Here is a 25541-nt window from a genome sequence, read left to right on the forward strand (position 1 = left end):
TAAAAAGTCAATTTTATACCCTAAAAGTGACTTCTAAAACATAATCTTGTCTCATTTCTCCTCATTTGTGTTGCAAACAGAAGTTTTTTGACAACAAGTTGAAGAAAGGGTGAACAAAGTTTGGCTTCCAAGATCAAATAGGAGGAGTTGAAGACTGATTTTTGAAGCTTCAACAAGTGTTGCAGCATCATTTCCATACATTTGCAAGTTCCCATTGCCTACAAGAGGTAGATTTTTAAACATTTTTTTCCAACTATTTTTGTTTTTGAATATGTTTATGATATTTCTTTCCATAGGAACTAGAATGGCATCTACCTCTTCCTCCGTTGGCAATGAACAAACAATTACAAAACAAAGAAATGATCCGAATTCTCCCTTATGGAAGTATGTTGACATTTTAAACCCACTGTAATATCCTAGCTATTTTTTTTTTGTTTTTAGGCCAATAACAATCATCCACAACAAATAACCCGTTAAGGTTAGAAAGCATAAACTGAAAACTTGTTGAAGATTGCAACCCTTCCACTTTACCAGCGGGAATGCAAGAAACTTGGCGGTGAACCAGCCAAGAGAAACACACAAGGCACAAATCACTCGACCGCAATATTTCAGCGGGAGGACTGAAATTACAAAACAAACTCAACTCAACCGCTTATGCAGCAGGAGGACCATTACAATTAGACATCACTCGACCACTTATGCAGTGGGAGGACTGAATTACAATTTACTTGAAAATAGGCGGCAAGCCAGCCTCTTCCACTTTTCAGCGGGGTGAGATTTACAAGGCAGAATTGGTTAGTAGTACTACTACTTAACCTTACAATAATCAAGATAATGTGAGAAGAGAGTAATGCTGAACATCCAATTAAGAACATGAAATTTCTGCTAACATCAAAAAACTGCAGGCTGGAATTGCAAAACCAGCAGCCTGTGGATTCACTAAAACGCTCATAACTCTCTCATTACTCACCCAATTCACCCAAAATCTGTTCTAAACAATTTCTATACCCGCCACAATGAGAACAAACCCAAGGAAAGCCATCGAAACACCCATATTTATTTTGCATGCTTCCCAATGCATTAACTAAACCCACGCCTAACCTGGGAAGTTCGATTTTCAATATAAAAATCCACACTCAAAATAAGATGCTAAAAACTTACAATATGCATCGCCAGTGGTAGGAAGGAAGGATGAGCCGGTACATAGAATGATGGAATCGCCTGGCCAAGAGGTGCGAGCAAAATACACTTTCAGCAATCCCGTGACCAGCAACCAGAAAACACTCCAATCTCAATCAAAACACTCCACAATCTGCAACTCACTCACCAACAACACTGGGAATACATGGACACAGCTAGGTACTATCTTGCAAGTACGAAAGTAAGACTTAGCTAGGAAGCCACACTTCGAAGCTCGGATTTTCAATTGCCAATTCGGCAGCATAACGATGCAAATTCAATTGATATCCAAATGGGAGGCCAAGCACCTGTATTTATAGTTTTTTTCCTCTGAAATTCAAATGTAAATGCTCCCAAATTCACCTTACCAATTTGCATTTCATTTCACTCTCACATGGCATCCAAATGACATTTCATTTCATTTCCCAAGGTGGGCGCCCAAGTTGCATTTTAACCAATAATTCATCAAGTTCGAACTTGCCTGAGTCTTCAATAATAACTTAATGCATTCTTCAAATTTCAACGCCTAACTTAGGAAAATATAACATTTATATTAGATAAATATATGTCTTTTCCTATGTCGCCCAATATATCATTAATCAGTAATAAAATAAATAAATATTAAACCTTAGGATAAGGAAATAATATTTAATTAAATCACTTATTACTCCAATACTAATTATCAACAAAATCCAGGATGAAGCTGAGCAATGAAGACCACTAAACTGCTATAGGATCGGGACCCTGTCCAAACTGCTAAAAATAGAATTGCTCAATACTGCCACTTACTAAAAATAGTAAGTCATGAAATACTCCTTCGAAAAACATGATCTTCGCACCCGAAGAAAGAGCTTGGAAAGCTCATTAAAACAACATCATCCAAACAGCCAAACCCTAACTTACTAAAAATAGTAAGTTCTCACTTCACCAAATAATCAAATGCATGTTATACCACCCTGGAGCTCATGAAAAATCCAGAAGGAAACCATAGACAGAACTGAAGAATTCCCTCCTTGTAAACCCTAAAAAGCTCGTGCAGAACTCCACAAAAGTTGGAAACCCTAATTCTCCTTTCCAAATAGCCTATGGGTCTCTGGAATAGGCCAATGGACCACTGAACTAATCACTGCAGAGAGGGGACATTACACCCACTTCCAGGAGGTGGGGGATTCGGTTGGAGATGCCAAGGATGTGGTATTGAACGTAATAGTTCATATTATCGGGTAGTAGGCCATTTGTGTGGAATAAAAGGAAGAGGCATCAAAAAATGCCCTGGAAAAGATGGTAAACCTATACCAGATAGATGAAATATTTTAAGGAGCATGAGGAGGCAGAAGAGAGAGAAGCGCGTAGATTGACTCAAACCACAGCAAAGAAAACAAGGGGAATGCAAGCCCCATCTCATCCCGATGTTGTAGTACAAGACCACCCCTTCTTTTCCATAAATGAACCTGAAAATGAACCACCCTTGACACGCAAAAGAACAAAGGGGCCTTTAGAAACCGCATTTCAAAATGAGAGTGGAGACATTGCTGACCAAGATATAGAAAGGTGCATTTGTGCAAATGGGTTGGTTTTCAATGTAGTTCGCTCCCCATATTGGGAACATTATTGGACAAAGAGGTGAAGAGGGTTGAAGATGCATTGAAACTCATAAGGGATTCATGGGCAGAGACAGGTGTCCCTTGATCAATGTCATAGCGGTGTCCCCTAAAGGGGCAATGTTTTTGAAAGCTGTGGATTGTGAGGGCCAAGTAAAAGATGGCCAATTTATTGCAGAAATTCTCATCTCCGCCATTGAGTCAATGGGACCCCGCAATGTTGTCCAAGTCATAATGGACAATGCAAGAAATTGTAGAGCTGTTGGTTTGATGGTTGAGGAACGCTATGATCACATCTTTTGGACACCTTGTGCGGTCTATTCACTCAACCTTATGCTACAAAGGATTGGGACTAAAATAAAATGGATCAGAGATGTGTATGCAGAGGCTGAGGACATCCAGATGTTCATCACAAACCACCACATGTCTCAAGGGATTTTTAGATCCTTTTCGAATTTGGAGCTATTGAAGGTAAGTGAAATAGTAATTTAATTTTACATTTTCTGATTTTTTTAATTTCAATGTTCATAATATCATTGTGTAAGCTATATTGTGTATTCTTCTTTAAAGTTTGGCTTTATTTTTTAATCATTTTGGCATTAATTTGTGTTATAGGTTGTTGAGACCCATTTTGCATCAAACACAATCGTCTTAAGACGACTTGTGAAAGTTAGAGTGGCACTATGCAATATGGTGATAAGCAACAATTGGACTATATGGAAGCAGAGTAGCAGTGAGAGGGCAGAAAAAATTAGGGAGAGAATATTGAATGAGAAATGGTGGGATCTTGTTACATATCTTCTAAGTATCACTGAGCCCATTATGAGTATGATTCGCTATACCGACATGGATAGGCCTTGCATTGGTGAGATTTATGATGGCATTGACTCAATGCTTGAAAAAATAAAGTTCACTATAAATGCAAAAGAGAATGACCCCGAGGCGCAATTCTTCAAAGAAGTGAAAGCAATTATTGTAGAAAGGTGGAATAAGATGACCACTCCTATGCATCTTCTTGCCTATGCATTGACACCAAAGTACTATAGCAATCAGTTTCTTGATAAACCAGGAAGGATTCCACCATGGAGAGATCTAGAAGTATCTGATGGGTACAAGGCAGCATTTCTTAGACTATATCCTGATGATGATTTGCGAGATATTGTTACAAATGAGTTCATAGAATTCGCAAATGGGAATGGTCTAAGTGTTGAGGCACTTCGTCATAGATCCAAGAAGGATGCTCATAGCTGGTGGTACTTCCATGGTGCATGCTTCCAACACCTACAACCCCTCGCTGTAAAAGTTTTATCACAAGTAAGTTTAATTAATTAAAATTATCACAAGTTTATTTATAGTTTACTTTGTCTTCATAGGTTGCTAGTAATTTTTAATTTTAATTTTATTAATGTATAACTTTAATTGTTTACAAGTTTATGTAAAGCGTAATAGGTTGCTATCAAAAAGAGCGGAGAATTTAGTATATGTGCATTCCAACCTACGTCTTCTTTCACACAAACAACGTGCCTACACACAAGGGGAAACGAAGATGTGGGATATAGAGCCAGAGCATACTGATTTGGATGCTCCCGCTTCTCAGCTTCTTGCATTGACACTTGATGACTTGGAGGGCGAGCAAACTTATAGTGCAAGTGCAAGTGGCGTTGGCTCATCTAATGTCAATGTCAATGATGAGGAGGAGGAGGAGGATGAATTAGCTGATCCATTTGATGATTAAACTTTATATTGTTGAAAGTTGAAACAATGATACTTGTAAATTTTGTCATTTTGATATTAAACTTGATGTATATGATGCTATTATGGTATGATCATGATGCTGTGATTACAAGTTTATGTTTATTTTGTTGTTTATATGATGCTATGTGACATGCTAATCTTAATTCATGCTTACATGCTGCACAAATATTAAATATAAAAAAAATTACATGTTTTTGTACTAACGAACCCAAACGAACCCAAACCCCTTTTCAAAATTTTGTCGTACCGACGTACCGGTTCTTCGAACCCGAACCAGCAAGCTAGCTTTTAAGGAATGAAGATGGCAGCCCACGAGGCCAAGGAATGGATTACAGAAGTCGTAGATAAGGCCATCAAATTTATGGAAGAATAAGCAAAGGTCCATGGTCAAATCTCTTCATTCATATATGGAATCCAGAGCATGGCTAAGTTTTGGACAGATTTTCAAGTTGTTCAGGAAAAGACAATTCCATGTTTAAAGGTGTTGAAAGGAATCCCTGAACAAGACTTAGTCAATGGAAATGTAATTGATGTAGGAACATCATATGACTTCAGCACATGGTATCATGCCTTGGTGGCTAAAGGAGAAGTCTTGGAGAAGATGAAGATCGATGGTGCTAGAATAGAAGCAACAATTAAAGCTATCCAAGACAAGGTCTTCATCATAGTCTCTGATGTGCTTGAGCAGGAAATAGTCCTAGATAGGGACTTAGATGTAGAGAACTTGAAGGCCAAAGTTCAATACAACTTCTTCACTTCTACAATCCAGAAGCAACATTTGAGCAAAGCATCCTCATTTTTGTCCATTGAGTATGGTTTTCGAAAATTGGAAATAGACTGGATAGACAACTTTGCCACATGTGAAGATGAGATGGACCTGATGGAATACAAGATTGACATTTTCCGAAGTGTCCCAATGGAAGAGCTCAACCCCATAGTGACCAAGTTATTGAACTTGCTGCCAAAGAAAAGGATAAGGGACACCCACTTCTTGAAGAAAGTTGGATTTAATAGTTGTTTATTTCTCATTGGTCCATTTTGAATAACTATTATAGCTTGCCATAATCAGAGTTTAATATTTTAATCTTGGTCGTTGATCTTAGATCAATCTAAGTCGTTGCTTTGTAATGGGGTGTCTATATAAACTCTCCTCTTTTCATTTGTTAAAAGAGATTTCAAAGAAATTGTTGTAGTGATACTTCAATATGTTGGTGAATCTTTTTCCACTTTTGTAAGTTAGCATGGTTTCTTGGCTCTCATTAGAATAGATTTAATTTCCAAGTTGATAGATTGAATGAAGGATTTGATAAAATTGCTTAATGTGGAGTTGATGTGTTCATACTTTTTATAATTGGATGATTAATACAGATGCAAAAGCATATGGATTTCAAAGAATCGATGTTGTTCAATTAATCAAGGAGACAAAGCTCCTTTAAATAGAGTTACAAAGACGATGTTTCTAAAAGAAACAATCGTTAACTAGAAGCGAAATTAGAAACAACTTAAATGACCATTATTAAAACAAAGAGAAAGATATTATTCTATAACCCTCCCTTAATGGTCATCGTTCTAACTACCAAGCGAAATAACAGAGAAGGTTGCCCCCTTCTTCTCAGAACATGCTGCAACAAAAGACAAGATCCTGCCACTAACTCTGCCACTTGAGATGAGTCTACCACCAACCCTCCCAGAAACTGCAGAACTTCTGGAGATACCCAAAACAACACCAACCGTCCAACCTAATGTTGGAGAACTGTCCCTCCCTGTAACCAGAGACACACCAAGAACAGTTGTCATGATTTTGAGGAAAAAACGGCAAACCCTCCAAACTATTGCAGATGAGCAAAATGCCCAAAAATAGACTACAAATAAGAGACTAGTGCAGATGTTCGCACAACTCCTCCAGGTGCGACTACAAACAAATTCAACAAAGTACAATTTTTGAGGAAAAAATCATAAACCCTCATGATTTTTTTTATTTTTTTTTTACAGGGACAAAAAATATTGAAAAACCCACAGATAATTTTTTAGGACAAAATTATTAAAACCCACAGATTTTTTCAAGGGAAAAAAATATTAAAACCCATCAAAAAAAATTTTAGGTAAAAAAATATTAAAAACCGAAACAAACATCGATGCCCATAAGCCATCTTCACGCTTTTCAAGGCACAAAAAACGAGGTACAGAGAAGATGCTAATTGCACAAAACCTAACTAACTTCCAACATCAAGTTGGTCAATGATGCCATCTTGCACGTTTCCCAATGCATGGAAAACGAAAAAAATTGAGAAGAGGTGCTGGCATAGAATTCAAAAAATTTGAATCCCACTGCAGAAATAGAGGCAGATGCAGGTACAGACTTCAAAAAATGAAGTACGGTTGACACGAATTTCAAGAAAAAAATTCCGGTTGACCCAGAAAAATCCAAAGACAACCTAGAAATCTTTGCGAAAAACCCAAAAGGAATCTGCTGTCAGAACCTAGATCCGCTGGCTCGAAAATCGAGGCACGAAAAAATTCTAACGACGACCCAATTGAGATCTCGAAAAACCCACCACGAATCTGTACTCAAAAAAAAAACTCGACTGAATCTAGAGGGTCAAAACCCTAGCCGAAAATGCAGACTTTCATCCAAAATTGGCAGAAAAAAATCTGCAGGAGGAAAAAACGCGTCGAGTGGTTGCGCGAAATGCAGGAGAGACGGGTCGTGGGAGAGGACAGAAAATAGCGAGAAAACCCTAGTAGTTGCAGCCAAAACGAACTACCAAAGTAGCAATTTTGAATAAACAAAAAAAAATTTCAAAAACAATAGTTAAAAATGCATAACGAATTTTTAATTGAAAAATTATTTCGAAAATAACCAAGGGTCTTATACCATAATACAGATGCAAAAGCATATGGATTTCAAAGAATCGATGTTGTTCAATTAATCAAGGAGACAAAGCTCCTTTAAATAGAGTTACAAAGACGATGTTTCTAAAAGAAACAATCGTTAACTAGAAGCAAAATTAGAAACAACTTAAATGACCATTAATAACACAAAGAGAAAGATATTATTCTAATAATGATTATCAATTATTTGCAAAGTTAGCCTGAACAAGTAAATGAAAACTTAACTTCTATTGCTATATTCATTGTTCAATATGTTGGTGAAAATTAGTGATATGAAAATCTTTTGAATTCCTTATAGGATAGTACCGTTCTTGTGTAGTTGTTGAATTTGGCGAAGCAAAAATTGGTTTAAATTCCACTTTTGCAAAACTATTTGAGGAGTTCATAGGATTAGAATTGTTTTCCTAAACCCTCACCCCCTTTTTCTTTTTTTTTCCAAGTCTTAGTAGAAATAGGATTGAAAAGAACTTATTGCAAAATTATTTCAAAAAAAGAGAAAGTTACAAGTGTCAAGAATCAGCAGAATCCTTAGATTGATTAGCTCCTCGAACAATTATGTAAGCCCCCCTTGACATTACTAGCAAATCACAACAAACCGAGACTATCTGTACGCATTTGGGAACCTTGGAGTCGTCTTTGTGATCACACAGTTCAGTTGTTTAGCACATAAAAAACTTTGATCAAGAGAGAATAGGACATCTCTAGGTATTTTATTATGTGTTGAACATGCATAAAAACCACACCAACAGGTTCCCACTTTAAGGATTGTTGGGAGGAAAATCTGTTTGCAATACTATGGGCCTATTAAACATTTAAGGTAACTACTAGACATACTCCTTTCCAACTATTGTATGATCAAGAGGCAATGGTACCTATAAACTATAAGGTTCCAACTCTGAGGATTACTATTAAATATAGAGTAATAGAATAATGAAAAAAAAGGAGAAAATACTAGCACAACAAATATCTCTGGAGCATGAGCTTTAAGCCCAAATAATTAGTATTAAATATAATAGGCATAATGAAATCAAACCAAGCAAGTTTGAAGTTGTGTGGCTAGGACCATTCAAAATCAAATAAATGTCAGCAAACAAGTCCATAAAGCTAAAAATTTAGACAAAACCATGATAAAGGATGTTGCCAATGGTTCCAAATTAAAAACAAAGGTGAGATAAGAAGCCCAAATAGCAATCAATGCAATAGATTGGGAGGAGATGGGAGACAGAGAACTAAACAAGAGAATTATAGAAATGGATGAAGAAATTAGTGTAAGTCCAATACCAAGGACACACCCAAAACAAAATATATGTTTGGTCATCCTACAAGATGGATTAAAATATGTGGCAAATGGTGGATATGTTTGTCTAAATCTGATGTATAAGGATCGGACTTTGTGCCCACATGTGGTAGTTATTTCTTTGTTGGACAGGCTATGTACATGGAACCTAGACGCCATATCTTGAAGTGATGTGATAGGATTCAAGAAGACTAGGTGTCACCTCAGCTATTTGCTTCTTTGCAACTCATCACAAGTAAATGAATGAGGCATATCTCTTGATACTCAACATTTCCAAGTGCCTGATGTGATGATGACTTTGTTCAAGTCAATCCTCTAACTTTGATTAACTCTTCTGAAACTATCTTCTGCCTTGATCACTTCCATTCTCCTTGTCTTGTGTAGAAACTCCTTCATCTTGGATATGTTTCGCTTCCAAAACTTGGAATCCTTCGTCTTGATTGTCTTTGATCTCCTTTCCCTTTCACGATTACTCCTTTGTACTAGCAAAGCTTGTTGGATTTCTAGAGGAAATTCAAGATTGTGAAAATTTCTTCCACGAGTTCATGCATTCCTATGCTTGCTCTCACGCCTCATCACGAGTGTTTTTCTCTTTCATGATGTTGATCTTGATCTTGTCTTGAATGTAAAACTCGAACTCTTTTATGTTCATCCCTCCATTGTATGTTCATCCCATTTCATACCCCAAGCACTTCCTTATATTAGACCTGAAAAGGAAAACATTTTGATCAAAATTGTGAATTAAAATTCTAAGTTGAGGAAATGCAAGATTATTCACAAGATTCACTTTATAAAATCCTTGAAAATTCGGAAATAACCCCTTTAAATCAGGAAGTTCTCATGTACTATATTCGTTTAGGTTATTTTCTCCAAAATCGAATTGCTTATGATAGTTCAAATTATTTTAAACCTGCAGTGTTTTCTGCTTATTGATCTGACTTTGAATTGTCCTTTGGGTGAAATGGAATTGCCTTCTCTTATGAGTTGGCCTCCCTTATCTTTGTTGGCGCACATCTTGGTGTCAATGGAAATGATCAAAAACATTAAGTCGCACTTTCAAGGGGGCAAAGGAAGTAATTCAAATCCTTATGTCACTGTTTTGAATGGTCAAAGGAAGTGAAAATATGCTTAAATCGAGTTTTTGGGGTGGCAAAGGAAGTCACCTATTCCTTAAGTCGCATTTTTTCATAGGCAAAGGAAATAATTCAAATCCTTAATTTGCACTTTTCAAGGGACAAAGGAAATCACTTGTCTCTTAAGTCGCTGATTTGGCATAACAACGGAAATGACTCAATCCTTAGTTCGCGTTTTTGAATGGTCAAAGGAAATCATTTATTTCTTACATAGGGTAAGTTGTTTGTAAGTTGCAAATTTGGGCCCACGGTACAACCTCTACTGTACACATCCATAAAACCTTCTATGTGGCTCTAGTTCAAACAACAATTGAGTTTCATTTAAAAGATTTTTTGAAAAAAAATGATCTATTGTTAACCATACAATTCATCAACTTCAATCGCCTGTGGAAAGGTTAGTAATTTTTATGCGTATATGACATTTTCTTGCCATAAATTTTTTACAATCAACAACAGCAATATGGCATTGGGTGCTAGTATTAAAAATTAGTTGGAATATCTACTTTTAGCAATACATCTATCTCAAGACCTTTCAATTTAACAATTTCAAGAAATAGGCAAAGATAATGGCTAGAAAAGGGAGAAAAATTAGTTTCAAATAGTGAAGTATAACAGGTAAATCTTTTGTGTATAGACCAAAAACCCTAAAAACAGCTATAAACAAGGCCATTTAAAAAGAGAATATCGACACACCAAGTAAAGCATCAACAAAAAGAATGAAAGGAAAGAGAAAACATAGAGAACCACAAGTGAAGGGAACAAACACCGGAGTCTCTTACCAAGGAGAGTTTAACAACCACAAAATATCAGTCGTGATAAGAAATAGTCTTGAAGATCACCCACTCCAAGCCACAAAACTGGCCACTCAAATAGACAAAGCAATACAAATTCCTTAATTTAATTTCTGAGAATTTTAGCCATATTTGATAAGCATGGTAGCCAAGTATAATAGAAATGAGGAAAAATCTACTGTGCAATGTATGGACTTTGCAGTAACCAACATATATACTCCTGATGATTTTTATCAACTATTTTGAGTCCCATGCTCAGAATCTCAATATTAAAACTACAACGCATGTCAATCAAATTCAAAAAGAAACAGCCATTCAAATACTTCGTAAGAACAATCTCACAAAGCAAGAATAGAGAAAACAGCTAAAGTAAGTGAAATAGGAGCCTAGATTATCTAGCAAATTATAATGGAAGTGCACCCTCAATCTTATTGAGAACAAGTTAATGAGGGCTACATGAGCTTTTAACATCGCTATTTGGATGATTGAATAATTTGTTGGCTCAACAAGGGAAAAACTTATAATTGGGAGGAAATATTATCAATATGAATTCAAGAGTTTTTATCTTTGAAACACAACTTTTGATATGACAACATTCAATTGCATTGTTTTTGGACACAATTTATACATACATACCATCAATTGCAATTGGAAAACTTCAAACAAATATAGAGTATGATCCTTCATGGCCCTCTCTTTTCAAATGAATGTCTTTGGGCTTACAAGTAATGGTAGTGAAAGAAAGAAAGCCAAAACCACTACAAGGAAGAAGAAGAATACACAAACTAAATCATCTTCTTACGAAAAAAATTATATTAATTGATAATATAAAATGAAGAGGAAGATTAGTGACCATATTGGCCAAAAATGGAGAGGAGGATTAGTGAGGCTCCAAAAGAATAAAGGGCTCCAATTTTGTGAATGCATGTAAAAATGGTAGAAGAATCATCAAAGCCCATTCATGATTCACGAGAAAAGATTGTTTGTAATGCCCCCACTTTGAAAAAGGAATTTAATAATAAATAATTATAATAAAATTAAAGTATTAAAAATTAAATTAAATATAAAAGAATATAATTAATTAAAATTTAATTAAGTTAATGAATGGTCAAAAGACATGGAATGAAAAATTGTGACTCCCTCAACAATGAGATATAAAAGGGAGAAGAGAACCTCATTTGAAAGGGGGATAATTTGGAAATCAGAAATGCAGATCTGATTTAAATAAGAAGTGCAGATCTGATTGTGAAAGGTTGTGTCCATTTCAAAGGGCAAAAATAATGAAGAGCTGAACTCTTTCAAAGGGTGTTAATGGTGAAAGGGTGTGTGTCTTGCCAAAGGGCATACATGATGAAGAGGTGTGATCTCTCCCTCACATGGAGAGATATAAAGGAAAGGAATCAAAAGCATCCAGTGACATCACCACAGATCAGATCAGATCAGAACTGTTATTAAGTTACAAGCAGTAACATCTTTGTTCTTGGTGGTATGCATGGGGATGTGTTTAATATGTATGCTTAATATATGAAGCCTAATAATGTTCGTAAGCAGAATTTAATAGTAATATTCATATAGACTGCAATATGTATGGCAGTCATACTATATATATATACACAGAATTTCAGGGACGGGGACGGCAGGGGACGCCGAGATGTGTTTCCAGTATAGGGGTACTTTTGGGTCATTTTCGGGGGGGCGGCTGTTAAAAAAATAGGGGGGGTTTTACAAATATAGAGAAATGTCAAATATGCATATCATAACAATGGTAAAGCATTTATCATAGACATTAATACATTGCATTAGACTTGAATAGAGATTTCACAAGAGAATTGACAAAAATTTTACCAAAATTCAAATGCTTTTATCAATCATTGCCAACAAACATATGTCATAAACATCCATGATAGACATAAAATGATAAATATTAAATATTAAACATCCATAACTATGAGATGACATAAACTGTAAATAGAGAAGTTAAAACAAAGAAATCCATAATCAGCTGTCTATCATAATGTCAAGATAAACTAAGAAAATATATGGCTGTCCATAATCAGCACATAGTAGGCCTAAGACTAAGAGTCTAAATCAAGATCAGCAAATGGTAGATTTGATGGCCTAAGCTCCTCTTTCAACTACTGTTCAATCCTTAACCAGCTGCTTCTTCCCTTCTAACTGCTCTTTTCCTATTCCGCAAATGTCAAAATGAGTGTCTTTTTCTTCCTTTTGTTTGTTTTATGCATTAGATTAGGTTTGTTAAATTTTAATGTTTATTTGAAATCTTGGTGGAGCCAGCCAAACCTCTATTGTAAATTAAAAAATGTGTTTTTTTTTTAATTTTGGACTTTAAAAATTTTTGGGCCGTACGGAACAGCCAGCTGTCCCGGGGACTGTCGGGGGACGCCTAGGCATCCCCTAGCTGTCCCGGGGACAGCTGGTCATCCCCTGCCATCCCCTACTGCCCAACACTTGTCCCCGAAACGTCCCCGGTGTTTTTGCCAAAAAAGGGATGCTTAGGAAATGGCAAATTCCCGTTCCCGTTTCGTCCCCAGTATGGGTATGAGGGAAAAAAGGCAGGGGACGCATCCCCATGGAACATATATATATATATATATAGGGAGAGAGAGAGAGAGAGAGAGAGCATTTGATCAAACAAATAACAATATTAGAATGTAAATCAGAAAGAACCCTTAAGTTAATAACAATAAGTAGAATATGTTTATATCTAATGCTTGTTACTACTGTCAGTGAGTTGGTTCCAAAGAGGGGCAGTCTAAATCCAATCAATAGGATGATTCCCAAGATAGGGTAAGGACCAATGTCCCGTAAACTTTGAGGGCATGGACCCAAGATAGGGTAAGGGCTTGGTCCGTAAACTTTGAGGGAGCCTATTGTATTTTGGTCTCTAAGCACTTTGGTAACATAGACATCCCCTTCTTCCTTAGAGCTGAAATAGTAACAAAGGTTGACACTCGCATTAAGAATTATGGATGATAAAATAAATTATCTAGTATGGTAAATGAACAATTTACTTATTAATAATTGATAAAGTAATTGAATTATGGAATATCACAGATTTGATTCTTTATAAGATAGATTTGTCATTTAGTTTAAGTCATAAGTATATTGAAATAGATTAATTATGGTTAAAAGTAAAACAGGCCTAAACCTAGCAGGGGACATTACAATGTTTATTGTTTTTAATAGGTGGAAAGACGTGAAAAATCAACTCGAAATAGATATGGTTTTAGTGTCCCCTAAAGGAACAATGTTTTTGTTAAATTGTGGATTGTGAGGGGTAGGTGAAGGATGTACAATTTGATACTAACATCCTCATATGGACCGCTGAGGAAGTGGGGCCTGATAACATTGTCCAAGTCATAATAGACCACAAAAAATGCAAAATAGTTGATTGGTTGGTTGAGGCAAATTATTTGTACATATTCTGGACATCTGTTTTGGCCAATTACTCAGCCTTATGCTACAAAAGATAGACAACAAAAATGATTGGACCAAACAGATGTATGTTGAGGTTAAAAAGATCCAGCTGTGCATCACCAACCACTCCATAAAGCAAGCAAAATTGAAGTTGCTGAAGGTAAGTGAAATAGCATGATTACATGTTTCACTTTAGTAAAAATTAAATTAAATTAAATACGTTTTCTTCTTGTTTTCATTTTTTTCAAATAGGTTTCTGAGATCTTATTTGTCTTAAACGCAATCATCTTGAGATAGCTTGTGAGGTTGTAGGAGGCACTTTCTAGCATGGTCATCATCCAACCTTGGTCCATATGGAAGTAATCCAACACTTAGAGGGCAACGAATGTCAAGAAAATAATCCTAGATCGCACTTGGTGGAATTGCATGGAATATCATTAATTTTACTCAACCCACCCATTGTAGTATGATTTGTTTTACTGATATCAATAAATCATGCTTGGGAGAGGTATATGATGGCACCAACTCAATGAATGAGAAGACGAAAACTATAATAAATGATAAAAAATAAGATTCTAAATAAACTTTCTTTTAACATGTAGATAATTCTTATAAAGTGATAGAACATATTGACCACCCATTGCATCTTCTTGCCTTTGCATTGACTCCAACATTTTACAGCAGTCACATCATTTTTTTTGTAGAAGTAAATGAAGGGCAAAAGCTAGTGGTTGCAGATTCTTCCCTGAACCTAGTGTGAAGGATATAGTTAAAAATGAGTTTGTTGATTTTGTACACTCCAATGATCAAAGTACTTCTACTCTTCATCACAGCTGTAAGAAAAATACACACAATTGGTCATACCTCCATCACCAAATATTCCAACACCTACAGTCTCTTGCAATCAAAGTTCTCTGACAAGTAAATGTTTTATTTTTTATCTAAAATTCTCTAAATTTGAACTGATTTTTTCAAATTTTTAAGTTTGATTTATGATTTTATAACTTAGCCTCATTAGGTAGTCAGTTCGTTCCATCTGAGCATTATTGGATTACATACTCCTTTATCCACTCAATCAAACACAATTGATTGGCATCAAAAAAGGTTGGGGAGTTGTGTACATTCATTCCAACTTGTGCCTTATTTTGCACACAAACAAAATGACTGCAAGGAAGATGGAATGAAGCTGTGGGATGTAGAATCAAAGCAAGCAGACTTGAATGCTGCTGCTTCCCAACAATCTCTATTTTTTGATAAGTCAAATAACCAGCATACCTTATTGTGGGTGCCATTGGCCTCCTTGTGGTTCTTCTAATCTACCTACACTAGCTAATGTCACTCATGATGATGATGATGATATTTTAAAAAACCTGTACGACACTGAATGTTGATTTATTAATTATTATTTTAATATTAAACAATAAATACCTGTCAAGACATTCAAGTTTGACAATTTTACATCAAAGTAGCGTTCCTTTTATTTTTATGGTAGTTATGTTTAATCAATGTATGCTATGTAATATTTTGAACTTAATTCCTGTTTTTAGGAGGCAAATTTGTATGTCTTTATGATTTTATGTTTTATGCACGGACAATCCAAATTTCCAAAATAAACCCAACCTAAAACAAAAAGAATTGCCATACCAACATGTCCAAACTTGAACATGAACCAGTAATAAAGGAAAAACAAAGTCTAAGGAAGGGTGGCAAAAGTACTATTGATTTACGTGCAGTTTTACAAGGGCAAACTAGTTCCTAGCAATTAACGCATTACAATGAAGCATTTTCTGTTTAAAATTTAGCAAGCAGCCAAAACTTTTAAGTCAATCATATTGATAATATAAAGCTTACTCACATCACCTCCTGTAGCAAGCAAAGTCCCATCTGTACTAAAGACTAAGGAATTTTGCTGTCCCACATTATCTAATTGTTTCAACGATTTGTCTGAGCGCTTAATCTGGACATTTCCTGCTGCTGATTCATCCTCCTTCAGCTCAAAATGCCTATGATCAATTATAATAATAGGAAAAAAATTGATGTTACAAAATGAATTTAGAAATTGCAAAAGAAACATCTCCTATAAATTATAAGGACAAATGACAATGTTCTAAAATGAATTTTGAAATTGCAAAACGAAAAACATAAGTTGGTACGATAATATGACATTCTGAATTGTATGATATAACAATAGAACTAGAAAGATTACACATGTTCCATGCACTGTTAGAAAAGCTTCAAAAGTAAAATTAAATCTAACAGAATGTAAAGCACAAATCTAACAATGAAGCATATCCAAAACAGGATATCTTTGTATTAATAACATATCAATTATAAAAGCACGCCCAAAGCTAATATATACAAAACATAAGGTGTGGAAGTGCACTTTTGGGGGTTTCGAAATGAACCCTCGTAGTCCCTGCCTTCTTTTTTACATTTTTTAACATGCTAGTGCAAAATTAAGCCGACTGACAGTTGCAGTAGAGTGAAAGAAAGAAACTACATAGGTTAGGCAACTATCCACATTAGGTCTACAAAGCAAAGGAAAATGATTAGGACCACCTAAACACTGAAAAAAACACAACAATGGGCACAGTCAGAATCAATATCATAGATGTAGGAAACCTTATCGCTGGATACCACTCTCAGAACTACAAAGGAGCTGGCACCCATACCATGACTCATGGAGAAAAATGACCCTCTTTGTCTTCATCCTGTCTCTTTCACAACTTTATGACAGTTAATAGAGTTGGTAAAAACTTCACGAATGATCGCCAGCACAACTTCCCCATCTATTGTAACTTTTTTCTCAATGGTCAGCAGACTATTTTATAAATTCAGCACTATCGAAATATTGTAACATCCATCACCTGACTTAGAACTAATCCTGCTTATTGTTATAAACTAACACATTACATAAAGGAGAAATATCAGTACTTGCAAGCACCAAGGGTACATAAACAGGAGTACTAGATTCTCTAGAAAAAAGGTAGTTCAAATGCTGTCAAAGGTAAGAGACCTAACAACCAGACGATTTAATTCAGGGATTGAACGGTTAGAACAAAATGAGAAGCATGATAAAAGAAGAAAGTAAAACTAAAGATAGGAATTCCTAAATCAAAGGAAGGGAAGCCTTGTAACTAGAGAGCTCTATGGATAAGGTAGCAGTAGAAACAATGGGAATTTATTAGGTTAGAAACTACCACACAACCTTGACAACTAGTGGAAGATGATCAGGCCATTTTTCAGATAACTGCATATTTAAAACGTTTTAGTGCCTTCTGTTCCCCATGTTCCCTGCAGTGCTTGTAAATAAAGCCTCCTGTATTGTGCCTCCCAGGAGTGCATCATGGCTTCCAACTTGAGTCACTCTCCAGTTGATAACATCAAATTCAATATTGGGCATCGTACCATAGGGGAAAAAATTTCTGTGCATATGGAAAAAGATTAGGGGTTGTATTGCCCTCTCTCTATCTCTGAAATTTACTTTGTTACAGAGTTAAACAATTTTCTTGAAACAAAACTCTTTAAATGGGAGCTACTTTTGATGGAAATATTGTGTCAAAGATGCAAGAAGACTATCATCAATGTCAAAGGTGATGGTTAAGGAATTGGATAGCTGTGATTTATATGAAGAAAACATCCACATGATTAAGGAATTGGATAGCTGTGATTTATATGAAGAAGACATCTACATGAAACCATTAATGATCAGAATTGAAGGCATCTCCATGATCAGATTTGCGATCAGTATTGAAGATGAGCTCCATATACAAGATGAGGGTATACAGTGATCAATGCAGCGATCTGTTTACAAAGACAATGAACCACTAAGCAATAAACTGATATATATTGTCTCAGCTACAGAGTACAGTGACTGAAAATATATACTGTATATTCTAAATATAACACTTTACATACACAGCAAGACATGACTACAGCAACAAATGGCTACAGAATACATATATGTTTATATACAGCAGCATATAGATGACTATCTGAAATTCATCTACAGCATAAAGGTGCATAAATGTACACAGATACACAGAAAGCTACCATTCGATGATACATAATTAATACATAAATAAGAACATAGAGATCACAGACAGCAATACATGAAACAGCGATGCCGACCATATACAGTGACACACAATCAATAAGACTAGAATTAAATTTGAAATATGGGTGACGGAAGAATAGCGGAATACTGTAAACAATAAATCAACACAGCTTTATTTGGGTTGACATAATGATGTTCATGAACGACTTACTTTAGCAGTGATTGAAGTGTTAATGGCAGCAATAAAAACAAAGAAGCATAATTTAGAGTCAATGAAGAGTAATAAGAATTAGATTACTTCGTATTTGTCAGTAATCAAAGAGCAATTCAGAGATTATATGTTTAATATAGCAAAAAGTGATCATACATCAGAAAACGGACAAAGAAATAAGTCTATGGCAGTGTCTGGGTAATGTGTATATAATGATCAGTAAAATACGACAAAAGTTTTTACATAAAACTTATCGGTGGCTAAAAGTATCAAACAAAACCGTTATGAACATAATCGTGACAATGGCTTGACTAATAAATCAGTTCGATTGTTATTAGTTAAGTATGACAGATGGCTTGACAGATCGTAACTATGGATTGATCATGAAGAGGTGCGTGGTTAATAAGGTGGCGGTTGATAAAGATGAATAAAATGATGGGAGGTAGCGATTATATTTACAAGGCTAAGATTATACAAAAGTAGCGATCATGGTGAAAGCAAGCAAATTAATTAAATAAGGACAGCGATCAAAAGAAAGTCCAAAAGCATATAAGACAAAACAGAATAGGACAAAATAAACAAGACAAAAACACATAAATCAAAAATAGAGAAGGCAAAAAGTTTCTGAGACAGCGATTTCTTTATGAAGAGGTGCAGTCCAAAACAAATTAATTAAATATTGTATGGAGTAATTACGAACAAATGAAGAAGTGCGATGACCTTTTAATGGTCAAAGGTTGCAAATAACAATTTGTAAAAAGAATACGATTCCAAACAAGTCAAAGAAAATAATATGATGTCGAACTAAACATAACCGATGGTTATGAATAAACCTTATCAATAAGACATACCTCTTCACGTATAAGTAAGATGAAGAGATATAACTCTTTCACGTAAGGGTAAGAAGGAGATATATATATACAGATTAGATATCAGTTTTAAAAGTGTAAAAGGAAAAAAACTGTATTATGTGTGAACTATGAAAATATATAAAAAAAAGAAGGTAGTAACTTAGGCAGATTTCTGAGCATATATCTGAAATATAACAGCAGATAGCAGCAGATTTGAAATGAAGAATATGCAGATTTAATGTTCATATTTATGAAGATTCTACAAAGCATATTTATGAAGATTTTATGAGACTTGTGTAAGGTGTGCGTAAGAGTATGGAATAAAAAAGAAGGAAGATCTTTGAGATGTAAGTGTGCAGTATATGAGAAGTTTATATCAGATAAACATATGAAGAAATATGAGCAGTTTGGATAGATCTCAAGGTAGAAATGCATATGTAGAAATTGCCATATTTATGATCAGATTTATAACAGAGTTGCAGCAGACATAGAAGAAGATTATGCAGACTTAAAAGGTAGATTTGTAGAGTTTATAACAGAATTATAAGTGCAGATTGGAGAACAGATTGGAAAGGATTTTATCAGGGAATTGTGATCTGTTTTGTGGCAGATTTATTGTCACCATAATGGCAGTTTGAATAAGAGAGTTTGAGGAAGAAAAGGATATCCATCATCCATTGTTCTAGCAACATTGTCAGGTAGAATTTCAGATTTATGAGAAGTGTGTTGGTGCTCACAAATTCTGAAGTGGGAGTTGATGCTTCCAGTGGGTTGGTGCTCACAAAATTCTGAAGTGGGAGTTGGTGCTTCCAGTGGATTGGTGCTCACAAAATCAGATTGGGGAGTTGGTGCTTCCAGGGGGTTGGTGCTCACACAATCAGATTGGGGAGTTAGTGCTTCCAGGGGGTTGGTGCTCACACAATGATAAGTTATAAACTTATAATTGAAGCTAAAAAAGGTTTAAATTGGTAAAAGATTGTTGTTATACTTATTCATCCCCCCCCCTCTCAATATAACCGTGTGCTCTTCAACTTTTAAGTTTTAACACTATTTAAATTTTCAATCCCACTGACCTGTGTTAATCATACATGGATATTAACATGATTGTTTTTTTTAAATCATCTTCTCATGGTATGGAATTAACTCAACCAGATTTTTTATTTCTGGAAAACATATTTAACATCCTCTAATCAGGATACTCAAGATTGTGCAGCTACATCTGTTTCTCAAGATGACCTCCCCAGTTGTTGTCTTCTGCCCCTTTCTCATGCCAGAGCCTTCTCTGGCATAGTACACTGCCCATCCAAAATATAGCTAACATTTCAAAACGATACTAGTCTTCCTCTAGAACTTGTGACAAGCTATTGAAATACTCAGGGAACAGAACATATACAACTTTGTACCTCCTCTGATGGTGTGTCTCGGCTCAATTCTGCAATTTTGGGAGCCTATCTCTAAGAACAATGATGTTACTTTCGTTCCAAACGTAGTGCTTACTCAATGTAATGACTCAAGACACAGATTTTGCAAAGACAAGGATTTATAAGAAAAGGAGCTTATTCCATATGCAAACATATAAAAGAAAGAAAATATATTTCTGTCCATGAATAACCATAAAAGGTTAAAGAAGCTTTAACATACATCAGGTACAATAACAAAGAGCTCGGGCAAAAAGGGACATAGCATAAGCACTTAAGAAACAAACTAATTATAGTTCACTCCCAATGTATATGATTGGCTCTACTACTGGAAAGGAACTGCCCTCCATGAACACAACATGTTTAGAGGTGGCATGAACATGCAAAAAAGGCTCGCATGTTGAACTGCCTCCTGGATAAAATATAACTTACCATGCACAAACTTATCATAAATAGGCAGAGATACAAAACAACTTATTTTAGGAGTATCTTTTAACCATAGATTTCGTACAGATTTTTTTAACGAAGACAGAAAGAGATCCAGTAAAAAAGAGTTCAGATCTCAATAAGAATTTAAAAACCAGCTTAATTTTTCTTCATTCACAGCTGCCATAAGTACCAAAGTCAAAACATCAATCCAATTTCTTTGGATAAAATGGGTGATATAAAAGTGCACCTACAGAAGAGGTAGGCCAATTAGGACACTGATTTTAAGGTGTTAAATTTGTTTCTTAAGGGAATCTGAGTTGCTTCTAATTATGAGGCTGAGGCACTTACTATAAATAAGATACGTGAAATACCATAATATGAAGGATACCTCCTAGGGCCCCTTCACTAAACTCAATAGAGACTCCACATTCTAAAAGTGATCCAGGTCAAGCAAAGTTACAATGGCATCATTTAGGACACTGATATTAAGGTGTTAAATTTGTTTTTAAGGGAACCTCAGTTGCTTCTAATAATGAGGCTGAGGCACTCACTATAAATAAGATACGTGAAATACCCTAAGGATGTAGATCGATTGTGTTTATGTACAATAAAAATATTACAAAGTTATATCCAGATACATTTCTCGGGATGTACATAAATTCATTTATGGTGGAGATGTAGTCTAAATTCTTAACAAAATTCTTGATAATCCTCTCAGTTGCTTGTATTCAATCTCTCAGCCACTTAATTGAGGAGACGCATAACTTCTAGCCCCTATGTTTGACAAGGTTTTAATTCAATTTGTTAGAAAGTTGACGAACCAATTGGTGGATAGATTGGATATCAGTGCTCCTTTCAAAAATGATTTCCCTCTGGTTAAAGGTATTTATGTAATGTCCCCTTCTTAGTTAGCATCAACCAATCAGGGTTAGTCTATCATCAGGTCCTCATAGACTAACAAGATGGACAGAGGAGCCATGTTGGGTTAATTCTCTCAGGGTTCGGACAGCATAATTCAGTGGATCGGGAGGTATAAAAGCATTATTTTATGATATTGCAAAAAGGTTGTTAAGTTAAATTAATATTAAACTTAAACAATGTACATCAAAAGTGAACTTTATGATACAAGTCACTTAATATCCTAGAGAGTATGGACGCCTTAGAAGAGTGAAAGTGGAGTTCACTGCATTTTGAGGTTATTTGTAATATTGCTAATAATATTAAAAGGTGACTCTAAAAGCTAGATTTATAAAGTTATGAAAATGACTTTATAATGAAGTCACTTTCCTTGGACACCACTCCAAGTGGAGTTGGAAATGATAAAAAAAATGGTGACTTAAAGTGGGTGCCCTTTTGAGGAGAAAGAAAAGATAATAAAAGACATTAGAAATTGAATAAAACTCTAATTAAAATCATTAGAGTTTGATAAAAAGGCAACTTGGAAATCATTTTGCCATGTTATGTTGGTTATTATTTCACTCTTGCTTCCTGAGAGGAGCTTGGATGAACCCTAGGTTTGGTGCAGCTTGTGTGGATGAAACCCTTCACAAGTCATCACACCTACAGTTTTGGAAGATCATCTCAGGGTCTGTAGGGACTAGGGAGAAACTACTTCAGGGATCTCATCAATACAACAAAGAAAAACAGTTTTGAAGGTATTTGCTGGTTATGGCTGAGTGAGGTGCCTCCTTGCTAGGCTGACTGTAATGTCCCACCCTGGTGTGGGGCACTATGAACTACCAGTGAATTCTGGTTTGGAACTGTTGTACTGATTTTTGTGTGATTGAATGATGCTTTTAAGAGTGTTTTCAATGCAAATGTATAAACAACTTCCCATGATTAATATCCCTTCAAAATAACTCTAAAAACTACCTCAGCTTGCTGATAATAACAAGTATTTGCAGACCCAACTCTTATAATGCAGATTTATGTCCTTTCTTGACACTAAACAACCCGTAGAGGGATCAGCCACACTAGTAGACACATCTCTCAGCAACAGCAGCAAAAACTATCCAAAACTGATTCCAAACTGATATAAACTTACTCAAATCTACTAGTCATGATGTGACTTGATAACTCAATGTTGAAGATGCAAGGAAAGTGCTCTCCTACACTCCAAACAAGCTTTAGTATAGGTCGGCCTCTCAAGCAAGTAGCTCCTTCAGATTTTAAACAGCAAAAAGTCTTCCAGAACTGATTTCTTTGTAGTCCAACTGAGATCCCTCGAGTAGAATCTCCTTGCACCCCCCATACTCATGCGGGTCTAGGTCCAAGGCTGGTTCTCCCCAAGGTTCACACACAATACTCTTCAAGCAACAAAGGTTCCCTAGGAGTCTTATGTTATCAACTCCCTCAAGAACCCCATTGTAAAGATATGGGTCTGATCTAGGTCTAAGTGTAGGGACAATCCTCCACGAGGCTTTCCGAAAGTTGCGCTTGAGCAACCCAAGTTATCTATGGGTCCTTTTGTGAAGAAACCACAAGTAACCTAGGGTGCTCAAGCAAAACCCTAGCCAAACCCAAGCAAAAACAAGGAAACCTACAACAACTACTAAGCATAAATAACAATTTTAAAAACACTTTTCAAACATTTTTTGAACGAAAAAAACAACATTTTTGCCTCGAACCTACATTGTTGGGTTTTGAAGGTTACTTCATTTATCTTTGAAGGTGAGGGCTACAGGAGAATCAAACCTACACCAATAGGAAAGAAATAGCTGCAGAAAATAGATTAACAAACAAAGAGGAGTGAACCTTTCATTTTTTTCAAGTTTTAAATAATTTTATTGAGGATTTTTCAATTATTTCAAGTTTTTGCCTTTTTTAATTAAATTTTGAATATTTCTTTGAACATTTCATTCAAAACAAAGAGTTATAGTGCCAAAAAAAATATTTTTGAAGTTGTAGAGTTATTATGCAAAAATTTCATTTAAGTTTGATGCAACATCACCTCTTTGGCAACATACAACAACGATTGGAGAACTTCATGGTGGAGATTATCATTGGCATTGTAGCCAATGTGGAACTAAGTATAAGAGCTTATATAGATGAGTGAAAGCTCACTTGTGTGCTTTTCCCCATTTGGGAATAAAAGCTTATCTTGTGCCGAATAAAAAAAGGTTGTCAAAGCTACAAATAATGTGGTCTATTAAAGAACAAGAGGATGCTGACATAAGTATTAGATCAAAGGAAAGAGCACATCCTCTTGCTAAGAAAAGCTTGTAAAAACTTCCTAGCGGCTTATCTCAACCAGCTGGCCCACATCCTTTCATGCCATTATCACCATCTTCTAGAGAAGAGAATGTCACACAAAAGAGGCCCACTAGTAAAGGCCTTCAGGAATGAAGTGAGGAAGGTTGCAAATGAGAGAATTTCTTGTTGCATTTATGCCAATGGTTCTTTAAACCTCATCGGATCGTCATATTGGCAACATATAGTGAAAGCCATAGCTGATGCACTTGTTGATTATGTTAGTCCTAGGTATAAAAAGGTGTGAACCACCTCACTGGCAAAGGAGAAAGATACAGTAGATGCATCATTGACAGCAATCAAGGACACATGGCTCAAAACAAATATGTCCGTTTCTAATGGATGGATGAATTGCAAAAATACACCCATGATCAACGTCATTGTAATGTCCCCTAAAGAGGCAATGTTTTCAAAGGCAAAGCATTGTGAGGGGCAAGCCAAGGATGCAACTTTCATTGCCACTATCCTCATAGAATCCATTGAAATAATAAGACACAAAAAATGTTGTCTAAGTCATAACAAATAGTACTAAAGTTGTAGGGTGACTAGTTCTATATGAAAGATACGTAAGGGCATATTTTTTGGACATCTTGTGTTGTCTACTCAATTTGATATTGCAAGTGATCAGCACAAATTTGAGTGGGTCAAAGAAATCTACAGATTCGCTGAGGAAATTTGATATTGCAAGAGATCAGCACAAATTTGTGTTGTCTATTCAAATGTTTGTGACTAAGCATCATATGTCACAAGGCATCTTTCAGACCTCCATCTTAGAGTTGTTGAAGGTAATTTAAAAAAATTTAAAATACGTTTTAATTTTTTATTTGTTGATATGCAACAGGTCATCTATCTTTAAAAAATTTAATTTGCATTTTTTATACCATGCTAGGTCAGCAAAATTTGATTTGCATCATACACAATCATCTTAAGACGACTTGTGAAGGTGCGAGATGCATTGAGTGTTGTGATTATGAATAATTTTTGAGCGTATGGAGGAAATCGAGTACAATGGGCCCAAAAAATCAAAGCATTGATCCTAGATGATCAATGGTGAGCTCATGTAAAATATATTTGAGTTCAACAAAACCCATTATCAACATGATACTTATGTCAATACAAAACACCTATGTTTAGGTGAAATTTACTATGGTTGGATTCCATGGTTGAAAAAAAAGACCATAATTGAAGTCGAGGAGCATGAACTAATAGAAGCATTTTCAAAAGAATGCAATAGATCATT

General features: G+C 35.5%; 1 protein-coding gene across 1 annotated transcript in view; it reads right to left on the minus strand.

Moving 5' to 3' along the window:
* Positions 1-25541, minus strand: part of LOC131029102 (SEC12-like protein 2) — a 101560-nt gene that overhangs the window by 18955 nt on the left and 57064 nt on the right. Inside the window, exon 3 of the mRNA XM_057959509.2 lies at positions 15942-16089. Coding sequence (XP_057815492.1) covers positions 15942-16089 — 148 coding nt within the window. The remainder of the gene's footprint in view (positions 1-15941; positions 16090-25541) is intronic.

Source organism: Cryptomeria japonica, chromosome 5 (assembly GCF_030272615.1).
Source record: "Cryptomeria japonica chromosome 5, Sugi_1.0, whole genome shotgun sequence".
In the NCBI taxonomy this organism is placed as follows: domain Eukaryota; kingdom Viridiplantae; phylum Streptophyta; class Pinopsida; order Cupressales; family Cupressaceae; genus Cryptomeria; species Cryptomeria japonica.